A 12,610-nucleotide genomic window follows, 5' to 3' on the forward strand; every position below is an offset into this window, starting at 1 on the left:
AGAGTGTCTAACTCCTCCCAATGCCCTTCCTTCCAGAGGGCAGAAACTCACTACACTTTACATCTGCTGCCTTCCTTGATTTCAGCTTCATGGAACAAAACATCCCTACACTGGGTAACCCTAGTGGCCCTTCCTCCAATCCCCTCCCTTCCTCCTTGCTTTTTTGCCTCCTTTTGTATGTTGTCTCCCCAGTAAGTTTCTTGAGGGCAGGGACTGTCTCTTTTTATTAATTGTATCCTTAGTACTTAGCAGAGTGCCTGGCACATAGTAAGTGCTTAATAAATATTTAGTGGATTGGAGTATAATTTTGAATCTGTGAATGCTTTAAAAATAGTTCTTAACTTGGGATTTTAACTTGGGAACTTGCTTTTTAAAAATATTTTGATAACTATGAAGTTATTGGAAGTCAACAAATATTTATTAAATGCCTACTATATGTTACATACTATTTTAATGTAATTGGTTTCCTTTGTTATCTTATTTTTTTGCATTTAAAAACTTTATTCTGAGAAGGGAGCCATAGGCTTCACCAGACTGTCCAAAGGATCCATGACATAGACAAGGTTAAGGTAGTGCTTTAAAATGTTAAGTATTATATACATTCAACAATAAAACTAGACCCTAAGGTTAAAAATATGAAGGCTAAAAATTAATTGATCTCTGTAGATCTGGGCTTACCAACTTTTTCCAAATGAGTACCTAATTTTCATTGTCTTAAGTCTTTCAGATCTAAAAATTTTAAAACCACAATTATTTATGTACAAAATGTATACACAAGGAAAATTTTTTAAAAAATGTAGTTCAACTTTTTCTTTTTAGGCACTTAGCTTATGTGGCAGAAAATTAATAGTAACTGAGGAATCTACGCTAGACAACTTTTTAGCAAACAGGCATAATAAATAGGTCAGTGGACTTCCCAGTCAATCCAAAGACTCACTACAGAATGAGACAAATTTTTATGTATTAAAAGCAATCAAATAAGATCAATTAATTAAAAAAACTAGATTCCAAAAATTATGTAATTTGACTTTTAATTGGAAGAAAGATTAGGGACTTTCCATGTGAGGAGGGAGAAAGGAAACAGGTGCAATTCCCTGAAATCAGAAAAAGAGGTGTCCCATTCTCCATAAGTGTCAATTCAATCAAAGGAACAAAGAAAACAGTAATTATGACTGACCAGTACAAGATTTGTTTTCAGATAAGACACATGAATTGCTTGAGATGTATAATTGTGAGGAAACTCCTTGCATCAGTCTTCCAATCTGATTGGCTTTCTGCTTGCATAATCTAGGTTCTTAGATTAAGGGTCTCTAAGCCACAGGTAGAGGTAGTTCAGCTTCCTAGCCATATGGGGCTAGGTTCAAACAATGCAATAAAGTCTTCTCAAAATTCCCACAACTGAATAGAAAGGGAGCTAGAGCTAGACCCAGAATTGAGTCACAAGATGGAGTCAGTGCAATACATTCAATTCCCTCACCTATACTCTTCTGTCATCACCACTGGCATCAGAATGTGTCTGTAATCTGTCATTTTAAATGCCTTGCTTACAACTTCTGTGCATATCTTGCCTTTATTTAGAGGAAACAACATTAATGACACTCAAAAGATACATACCGTGCTTATGGATAAAAGCTAGTCCTTGCAAAATTTGATACATAATGTTTCTGATGACTGACTCAGGGAACAACTTGTTTCTGTAAATAGACAAATGAACAACAGTTAATATGTTATTTTCACACTTAAAACATCCTTTAAAACCTTTTGATATCGCCCCCCCTAATATTATATAAAATAACTAACTCCAAAACTAACTAAAAAAAGCAGAGGAGGCAATTATAATTTCAGATAAAGCTATAATAAAAAGAGAAAAGTAAAAAAAGGTTAGCATAGAAAATACACTATGCTTAAAGGCACTATAGTTAACAAATCAATGTCAATACTTAATGTATATATATATATATACATATACATATATATTACATAGCACAGCAATTAAATATTTAATTAATATTCAATTAATTGGAGATTAAATAACTTAATCCTAAAGAACTGCCAGCTTAAAAACAACAAATTACCAAGACAATAAATTCCATGGTGGATTGTATGCCTACTGTCCAAAGAACAATTTAGCTTAATTTGGAATGATCCATCACTAGGCTGGTCACAAGGTAATGAATTTTTGGCCACATCAATTCTCAAACATCATCTATTAAGTCACAGTGGACTGGTGATCAATGCTGGTAAGGGAACACCCAAATCAATAAAATCATAGATCTTAAAAATGTTAGAGTATCATTTATGTTAGCAGATGTTCTCCTATCAGGAGCTTCCTAACCAAGGCACTGGTATTGTTAAAAGGAATAAAGCTAATCTATGATTTTGTGATGATTATTTGTTCTTTAACACCATTAAAATCAAGAACCATTAACAAAAATTATTATCCTTCATTGATCTGCTGGGGTGGGCCAACCATTTTACTAAACTGGAGCTTAGGAGAGCACCCAGACTATCCCATAAATGGAAGATAGCCTTTCAGAATCAATCTGGGTACCATTAATGGATTGTCAATGTACAAACTGGGAAAGCATACAATAATACCAATAATACCAGTGCTCCAAATCTGATGTGGATTAACTATGTCTTCCATAAATATAACAGACCCCATTAATCAATCTACTTCTTACTGGACTTGCTCCTCAACCCTGGTTATTCAAAAACAGAATATACACTTATTCAAATCTATGTATCATTTCCATAGTATTTTTTCCTGAGCCTTCATTAATACACTGATATATCTTATACCTCCCCAGGCTTTCTCCAACCCTGTTCAACCCTTTTCTAACTCATACTACTATGCCCTCTGGAATTGTTACTATCAAAAAATTCTTCTACATTCTCAAACTTTTAAACCAATATTCCTTTCCATCTTTCTACTTTAACAGAAATGTGGTTCTCCCCTCAGGCAACATGGTAAGAAGCACTGAATTTTTGTGTCAGAGGACATGGGTTTAAATCTTGTCTCTGCAATTTACTATGTGACCTTGGAGAAGTTGCTTAGACTTTGTAGGTCTCAGTTTCCTGATCTATAAAATGAAAGTTACAACTCTAAACTTCTGATCTTATGATATCATATCTTTATAACCCTCCCCACTGGAGGCTACTCCTCCTATTTGCCCAGAATCACAGGAACAAGAGAAGAGATAATCAGACTCATGCAATCACAGATTTAGAGTTAGAAGGGACCTCAGAAGGTAAGTGAGTCATCCAGTCACACATCTAGAATGTGTACAGCAGGACTTGAATTCCTAACTCAAACCTAATATTCTATCAATATGCCATTTAGCTACCTTGTTTTCCACTGCTGCTACACTGCTATCCTATGATAACCTTTTCTCCTTTAAAGTTCACAGAATCCATCTTTACCATCCTCTAAGCATCACTGTTGATTTTATCTTCTGACCTCAAGGTATTTTTCCCAACTTTCTTCAATGACTTCAGTACTTAGCTCATGCTCCAGGATTTCAATATTCATGTTGAAGGAAGCAGTATCTAGTAACTAGACCACATGAGTTTTTAACCAATTCAACTCCAGTTATCTTTTATGTTATATTTCTCTGGTACACTAAGAAGGTTAATTTAGACCTCATTCTCTTTTAGAGCTGAACCACCTCCAAAATCCAAAGCTTTGAAATTCTACTATCTTTCCACATCTCCAACTCTTTTACTCACACTAAAACTACTTGACCCTCATTAAGTCCCAGTTTATTTCCCCCATTTGGTTTCAGTAGTATCCATAACCAGCATTGACCATAAGGTGTGCCACTTTTTAAGATCTACTGTCTTAGAATCTCTTGTTCCTGTGATCTCTGAGTGTTGTTGACTTGTAGGTCCTCATCTCCAAACACTTCTTCACTTATTCAAGGCAAAAAATTGTTCTGATTTGACCCATTACAAACTAATGATAAATGACCTCAGATGGTCCCTTACTTTTTTTTTCTACAATCCTATTCTATCCCTATTGACTCCCTATATCATTCCTAAGAGGAATGTTCCAAACTTTTTTCCTCCCTCATTATCAACATACCCCTCACTGATACATGCAGCAGATAGGTTAGATCTCTGCCTCAATGAAGTTAAACATGACCTGAATGAGCTCCCTCAGTTCTCTTTCATTCAAAATACTTTTCCGCCATCGCTTATTCTTTACTCCTTCCCTCTGGTCACAGAAGAGGATGTAGCATTGTATAGTATGAGATAAAGTGGTACAACAGAAAGCTCACTAGAACTGGAATCAGAACCATGTGACCTCGAGTCACAACTCTGGATCTCAGCTTCTTAACCTATAAAGAATGCACCAAATGATCTTTAATATCTCATGACTTGAGCATTCCTACTCTTCTTCACTGAGGCAAATCTCTATCTTTCTGATATTCATCCATTCCTTCTTTTCACCTTCAGAACCACCAGTTATCTCCTTTGTTATGCTAGCATAAAGACCAAAGAGAGAAGCAATTATCTATAAATGGTGAGGCTTTCTGGATGCCATTATTTATGTATTTCATTGTGTATACTATATCAATCCCCAACACAATAGTTTCTCTTCAATGAGATCTAAAAGCCACTTTAAACCCACTTTTGGCCTAACAATTTATACAGGAAAAATCCAGGAGATAAAAGTGTAGATTGGCTGGATATGTAGTTGCAAGGTCAATCCATTTAGTTGGTTCACCCTAACACCACAAAACAAGCATTTATTCTTTGAGAATGAAAGATCAACAACAGGGTTCTGAATGGAGGACGTCTACAGCAGATACTGGGAGTTAAGCCTTGTCACATGCATTTCTTAAATACGTGCCTCACTACAATTACAGTAGTCTAAGTTTACACTCACTCCTCTCATGGAGGTTCAATTTGTGGAAAGGAGTTAACTGGGTTCTTAGGAGAACATTTCATTGCCTTCTGGGGACCCAACCAATTTGGGAAGAAGTTGGGGAATGCTGCTCCTCTTTTTCTTCTCTCTCTACTTCTTACCTTTCTTCTTTCTTTATTATTATTTTCTTTCCCCAAAGCTGGGACAATTAACTTTGTCATTTTTGATTTCTTGAAATATAGCTCTGAAGAGAGGCTTTTAAATATCCACTGTGTTTTAAATGGAGCTACTTAAAAGGAGCTACCTTAAAACCCAAATCGCTATGACTTTCACTGAATGGTTTATAATAGCACAATTCAAAACTCTTGCTTTTTGTTTATGGCTTAGAATGAGTGTAAATAGCAATTGTTTTCTAGTCAAAAACTCTGATATCTTTGTGATAGTACAGTGAGCCATCTTTTGCCTCAACTCTTACCAAGCCCTTAGAATGGGTTTGGCCTCAGACAAACTGAGACCTGGGAAAGACCTTAATTTAGAAAGGCCAAGATCACCCATTGCATCCTGAGCCATTTCTAATCATCTTGACCATTGCCACTGGACTTCCTTGACCTTGGAGGAGAGAGCAAGGCTGAGGATTTTGGGCAGCTCTGCCCCACTCACATTCAAGCCACTTGCAAATCAAGGCACCACCCCTGAGAACAAAGGACAAACAGCAACTATATATGTGATATTGTACCAAGTTCCAAGGATACAAAGATAAAATGCAAACAACCCATCCTCTCAAGGATGCTATATTTTACTAGAGGAATAAAGCAGCTAAATAGGTAAAGACATAATTATTTGAAGAGAGAGGGGATGAGGATAGGCTTTCTAAAGCAGGTATCATATGAAGTGAGCCTTAGAAGAATCCATAAATTCTAAGGGCCAAAGTTAAGGAAGGAGCACATTCCAGGAATAGAAAACAGCCTACACAAAGGTAGTAAGCTGGAAGATGAACTGCTGATTTTGGGGAATAGCAAGCAGGTCAGTTTGGTGAGAATATAGAGTTAATATGAAATAATCTAAGAATGTCTGACTGTGACATTGGGAGTTAAGCCTTGTCACATGCATTTCTTAAACACGTGCCTTACTATAATTACAGTAGTCTAAGTTTACACTCACTGTGTAGGACTTTAAAATACCAAGGTGAGGAGTTTGTAATTTAATCCTGTTATCAAAAGGGAGCTATTGAAGGTTCAATAACACATATATCTTGGATAGGCCCAGCTAGATGTATAATGAGCTATGCCCAGACAAGCAGAAAATGGAATTTCTTGGGTACCTGATAGGAAGACAATGTCAGGGCCTTCCCAAGAACATAGAAGATCTGCATTGATTCTTGATATTTACTAGATATATTAGCAATTCATTAAAGATTTGTATCTCTTATGACCCCACTTGCAGATATTCTAAGGACTCTATATAAATTCTCTTGACCAAATAGAAACCACTGAATAAGCAATTCCAGGAGCTAAAGAGGAAGCTCACCATTGTTTTCCTGTACACACATCACTGCCCTTAAAAACTAAAACTGATATCTTCTTGGAAGTAGGGGCTACTTTCTCATAGACAGACTCATGAACTGAGCTGCAATTCACTTTCAACACTCTAAGTATGTGTTTATGTAAGTATTTCACCTCTTCATGACTTGGTAAATTAATTGGTCCTTGCAAATCATTGTGGTCAAAATATTACCTTACAGTCAACTTGTTACTGCTGGATAGAAAACATTACTACCCCTCCTGCAATACATCAAGAAGCAGAACACAATTATTTCATCTAGGCAAAAGTACTGCTGTCAGGTAAGGTAGACTTTGAAGAGTCACAATTCCTAATAACTGTGTTCATGGACCACTGGAACTTAAGTTAAACCAGCACTAGACCCTCTAGACTCAGTTCTTTAGGAGGTTCAACTTTAGAAACAAAAACCATACTGGTATCTTGAAAAAGATACATCCATTAATCAGAACACAGAGGGTCAATGGAGGGACAACATCCAAAAATGATTATCTAAAGGCAAAAAATTTCATAGCCACCCAATCTCACTCTAGCCTCATGGAAGTTATCTCTGTATAGCAACTTCATGTAGAGCCCTTGTTTTTTTTCCCCCAAATCCTATCACATAATACTATGGTCTCAGTGGCAGATACTGATGTAGGGGAACTTGAGGTTATTCAAGAAGATCTTCATGCCACCTTGGAAACTGACAAGGCAGGATAATAAATTGAGAGGTTGACACCGAACCCTGAAAGAATCATTGAAGATAAGAGAGCAGGCATTGCTGTCTACTAGGAATATTTACTCCAATTTACCTTCCAAGAATTTATTAGATCATATCATTAGACATTTCTCTATCACTTATCTTTTCACTCCAGAACATCTGACTCTAACTTTCCACTTCCTTAAGAGTCTACCATCTCTTTTATTGGACATTGCTGCACAAGATCCATCTTGCTCCTGGAACTTCCTTCCCACTTGTCTGCTTTTCCCGTTGCTTTTGGAAGGGCAAATGAGATTCATAGTCCATGTGTCATCTTGGATTACCAGAGGTGGCAGAGATGCCACCATTGTTTAGTCAACTGGGAAGACTAGAAACCAGTTTGCAAACTACATGTCTCAGTATAAGTAATTTTACCTGTACCTCCCCTATAAGTCCTAGCCCTGTGGCCTTGGAGAAGGAATAGTACAGAAGATTATGTGTTATGCATATATATCCCCCAAAACAGGGAAGGATCAATTGACCAAAGAAAGGCCAAATACAAAGCTACTAAGATAAAAAAAAAACAAAAACATTTATTTCAGACATACTATTATCTCACTGTACAGCCTGGTTTGTTTAGCTTCAACTTTTCATTCCCCACAGACTCTGATCCTCTCTTGTTTTGCAGTTCCTTGGTCAGGTTTGTCAACATTGTCCCTAATTTCCCTTATTTCACATCCTACATCACATATGAATTTGTATTATGTGATTTCCCTTGATATTACCATGCCGTCCCTCCATGAATTATACCTCCCTGGTCCTGGTGTCTCTTTAAGAGGGACTTTCTGGTTGGTCATCATCTTGCCTCCTGACATCTATCAGCTGCCTTTGGAAGAGGGATCTTGTGGTCAGCAGCCAACTTATCACAGTAGGCAGGATACCAATAACACGGAGAAGGGCAATACATTTATCAATTATTTATAAGTTGTAATTAAAGATTTTATCTGATGCTTTCCTCAGTGCCAGTTTTAATAGGGGAGAAATTAGGATATTAGATATTTGGGAGAAGTTGACCACCAAAGGAGAAGAGAGCCCTGATGATGAACTTCGTTTATGTTATAATTTTGTTTGGGTCAGCCATCTGATTTAATGCTAAATTGCAAATGGATATTCTTTAAAAATGTATAAGATTTTTTTATGAATTGCAGGAAATTATTGGTAACAAAAAAACTGATTTAGAGGAACTCTATTATACACAGATCTTATATATATAGAGATGCTATTATTTAATGGCTCCATCTCACCTGTTTCTTGAATGTCAAATTTTATTTATATCATATGACAATATGATATTTAATATATTTCAACTGATCACTTTTAAAGATAACTTTATTTGAATGTATTTTTACATTGCCTAGATTTCTCTTTGTATGCCTCCCTCCAGAGAATCATACTTTGTAACAAAGTAATTTAAGTTAAAATTACAGTTAAAATTAAGTTTAAATGGGGAAAAAATAATCAGTAAAACTGATTGAACTGATTATATTGAAAATACTTGGTATTTTGTACAATGTTCCACATATGTGGACTGTTCCCCCATTGCCAAGGTGTGAGGCAAATGTAAAGATAAATTTTTAGTTCCAAATTTTCTCTCTCCCCTTCCCCATTCCTTACCCAGTGAAAAGGCCAGAAAAGTAAAACCTATTAAAAATATATGGATGTATGCATTTATGTGTGTATATATATGCACACATAAATGCATACATCCATATATTTTTAAATATATGGATTTAAAACATATACTATATATATGTGTATGTATACACTCAGGCAAAACAATTTCTGCATTAGACATGTTCCATAAAAAAGGAAGAAAAGGAAAGAAAAAATATGCTTCGATCTGCACTCTGAATCCATCAGTTCTCTATCTGGAGGTGGACTGCATGTGTCATCATGAGTCCTCTGGAATTGTGGTAGGTCATTGTGTTGATCAGTTACTAAGTTTTTCAAAACTGATTATCTTTACATTATTGCTGTTACCATGTAGGTTGTTCTCCTGGGTCTGTTCACTTCACTTTGCATGAGATTCACATAGGTCTTCCTAGATTTTTCTGAAGCCATATCATTCATCATTTCTTATAGCAAAAAAAGTACTCCATCACATTCTATGCCATAACTTGTTCAGCCATTCCCCAGTTGGTGAACATCCCCTTAGTTTTCAATTCTTTACCACCATAAAAAGAGCTGGTATAAACATTTTTGTACATATGAGGCTTTTACCTCTTTTAAAAGTGACTTTCAGTACATAAAAGTTCAAAATATTTAATATATTCATGAAATTAAATATTCAATATACTCATGAAAGTAACTAATACATTCATGAAATTAAAGGAAAGGACAATATGGGTGGGGGAGAACAATTTACATACTTGTATATATCTTAAAATAGAGACATACCTGTCCTTCATTAATTGATAGAGGTTTTCCTTCATGTATTCAAACACAAAATAAAGGTGGTCATTTTCTCTGATAACTTCTTTCAATTTAATCACATTGGCATGATTTAGTTTCTTCAGAGACTACAAGGCAACAAATATGAATTAAAATACAATAATAACTGTTTTCATAGTAGTGTCAAAAAGTTAATGACCTCTGTCACATTATTTATTATTCATTTATGCCTTCCTAGGTGATAGTATTTTCATACCTATTTGACACTTATATACCTTTTAATCATAGGATCACAGATGCAGAAATAGAATTGGAAAGTATCTTAGAAGTCATCTACTAAAATCTAACCCCCCCTCCCCATTTTATAGATGAGGGAACCGAGGCCCAGAGAGGCTAACCTACTCATCCAAGGTTGCACGGGAAATCAATGGCAGATGTGTGATTTGAACTCAGGTTCTTTAACCGCACACACAATAGTCTTTCCACTATAGCAAACTTCTTCTCAAACAATAAATTGTATTGCCATGCTTAATTCTGCTTGAATTAAGTAAAATCTCTTTAATTTGACATCTCAGGTCAAAATTGATACTTCATATCAATATTGGAAGAGTCACATGAAAGGAAAAATTATTGTATTCTACCTTTCCTTAATGCTTTGTTATTTCTGGATGTAGGTGAGAATGAAATTCATAGCCATCATTGGCAAGCTGTCGAAAATGGAAGTGGAAGAGAAAATGTTGCTAAGTTTGAAAACAAGATATTTTACTATGCCTATAATATGAAAATGTCTAAAATTCTTAGATCTAAAACATAAAAGCTTAATATCTAATACAGTTAATGCATATAAACAAATTACCCAATGTTCTCAAAAAGTTGAACATGATAGCATTCTTAAATACTTTATAGTAAAAAAAGATGACATTGAATTTCAGTACATCAAAATATTAGCTGGAAGACATGGGCATCAATACCTGCCAGCTCATATGTCTGCTTTCATGCCTTTACAAAATCTTTTTGAGAATAATTTATACATCTATTGAGGGGTAACCTTGATGTTAATGTAAGAAGTGAACAGGCTTTTACAATTTTTTGCAGTATCCTTCACAGTCATGTAGTTAATAGAAAGATGTGGAGAAAGCAAGATCCATATATTTATCTTATCCTCTGTAAGGGAAGTGCTAATATTATTCCTATGCCACAGATGAAGAAACTGAGACTGAATGTTAAGTAATTTGCAAAGGGACATACTGCTAGTAAATATCTGAAGCAGGATTTGAAACCAGGTCTTTAATCAATCAATCTTTAATGAATCAAGTATTTATTAAGTGTCAATATATGTCAGATACTGTGCCAGGTACAAAGAATACAAAACCAACAAACAGTCTGTCCTCAAAGCACTTACAAGGTCTTCCTGATTCCAAACCCAGCACTTTCCCCAGTACACCATGACTGGAGATCCCATTTACATAGTGTTTCCCATAGGGGTTTTCAGGCTAAGCTTCTTGGAGTAAATATGTAAACATGGGTTTCATTCAGGAGGCCTAGCAATGTTTTAGGGCTTGATGAAATCAGTACAAGATCATCTTTAGGGTCAGCTAGGTGGTGCAGTGGATAGACCACCACTGCAAGAGTCAGGAGGACCTGAGTTCAAAATCTCACCTCAGACATTTGACACTCACTAGCTATGTGACCTTGGGCAAATCACTTAACCCCAACTGCCTCATCCTGGGTCATCTCCAGTCATCCTGATGAATATGTGGTCACTGGATTCAGATGACTCTGGAGGAGAAGTGAGGCTGGTGATCTGCACAGCCCTCCCTCCCTCACAACAAAGTCAAGTGCAAGTCATGTCATCATTACTCTGATGGCTTCATCTTCTTTTGGAATGAAGGACGAACACACACAAGATCATCTGTAAAGACTATCTGGAAGACTATCTATGAGGAACATTTTGTATTTGAATCCTTCATAGAACATCTTCCCTGACAGTAGAGAACACCTTAGCAAATGTGTAGCTTCCTAGTTTATGCCACATTTGACATTAACAGAAGACTGCTAAACAGTTACCTTTGTGATTCCACTTATCTAGGAACTTTATGATAATAATATATATCCGAAAGATTTTTTTGTTGAAGAAGAGTCTTTAAGGTTGAATATTACTCTCACCATTTAAAAGCCAGTTTTGTAACCAATAAACAAAAGCAGAAGGATCTTTAATTTTTTGTCTTTCAGTCAACTAATTATATGACTATAAAGATATAAGTTGCTGTAAAAAAACATTGTTTTTCTACTTTTTTCTTCTCGTGTTTTCTTCAAGGATAACCTTGATATATGTGTAGATCATTCTCCTAAATATTTTTAATGGTGAGAAAACTGAAATATGGTTTTGTAGGTACTGAGACCAGGATCACAATGTGCTAAGTACCTGAGGTAGGCTAATTACCACTCCACCTGCCACTCTACCCTTGTAACTGTGGAAGCAGAAGGAGGATGCATGGAACTGCAGGTCATGTCTTATTTTTGTTACCTAAGCTGCTCTAGCCAAAAGAATTATGAACTTGATGGCCAACCTACTGCTCATGCACCTTAGCTAAACTCGTCTTCAAACAGCACAATCTGTCAATGGGAGTGTGCTCAAAAATATTCTTGTTTGAGATAATGTCAGACTTTTTTAATCTTGTCCAAAAGCATAATTTGAGAGACTTGTTCATTGGCAAAACCTTCAAGAATTTAGAAGCTAATCCCCATGCCTGGAATAGCCATATTACTCAACTCTGCCTACCGAAATGTTTCAATTGCTTAGAGGCTTCCTTCCAACTGGTGCCATTTCTCCATGAAGTATTTTCTGCTTGTCCCTGCCTCCCCCCACCAAAGTGATTTCCTCTCCTCAAACTGTCTTAAAATATTTTGTCCTAGAATACCTCTTTGTTGCCCATCACATTCTATCTCATAGTATCATTTTTTTAGTATATGACATATGCCTCCATTAGACTTCAAGCTCTATGAAGGCAGGGCCTACAGACATTTCTTCCTCTTTATATCCCCATGCC

At 36.0% G+C, this 12,610-nt stretch overlaps 1 protein-coding gene across 6 annotated transcripts in view; it reads right to left on the bottom strand.

The window, feature by feature from the left end:
- Positions 1-12,610, bottom strand: part of MAK (male germ cell associated kinase) — an 80,370-nt gene that overhangs the window by 49,599 nt on the left and 18,161 nt on the right. For 5 of the 6 annotated variants that reach the window (XM_072603804.1, XM_072603802.1, XM_072603803.1 and 2 more), the window contains 2 exons: positions 9,567-9,688; positions 1,615-1,694 (listed from right to left, as the gene is read on the bottom strand). In XM_072603804.1, coding sequence (XP_072459905.1) covers positions 1,615-1,694; positions 9,567-9,688 — 202 coding nt within the window. Of the gene's footprint in view, positions 1-1,614; positions 1,695-9,566; positions 9,689-10,201; positions 10,263-12,610 lie in introns of those variants that run through there. The other variant, XM_072603805.1, reaches the window with a different exon arrangement.

Source organism: Notamacropus eugenii, chromosome 4 (genome assembly GCF_028372415.1).
Source record: "Notamacropus eugenii isolate mMacEug1 chromosome 4, mMacEug1.pri_v2, whole genome shotgun sequence".
Lineage (NCBI taxonomy): Eukaryota > Metazoa > Chordata > Mammalia > Diprotodontia > Macropodidae > Notamacropus > Notamacropus eugenii.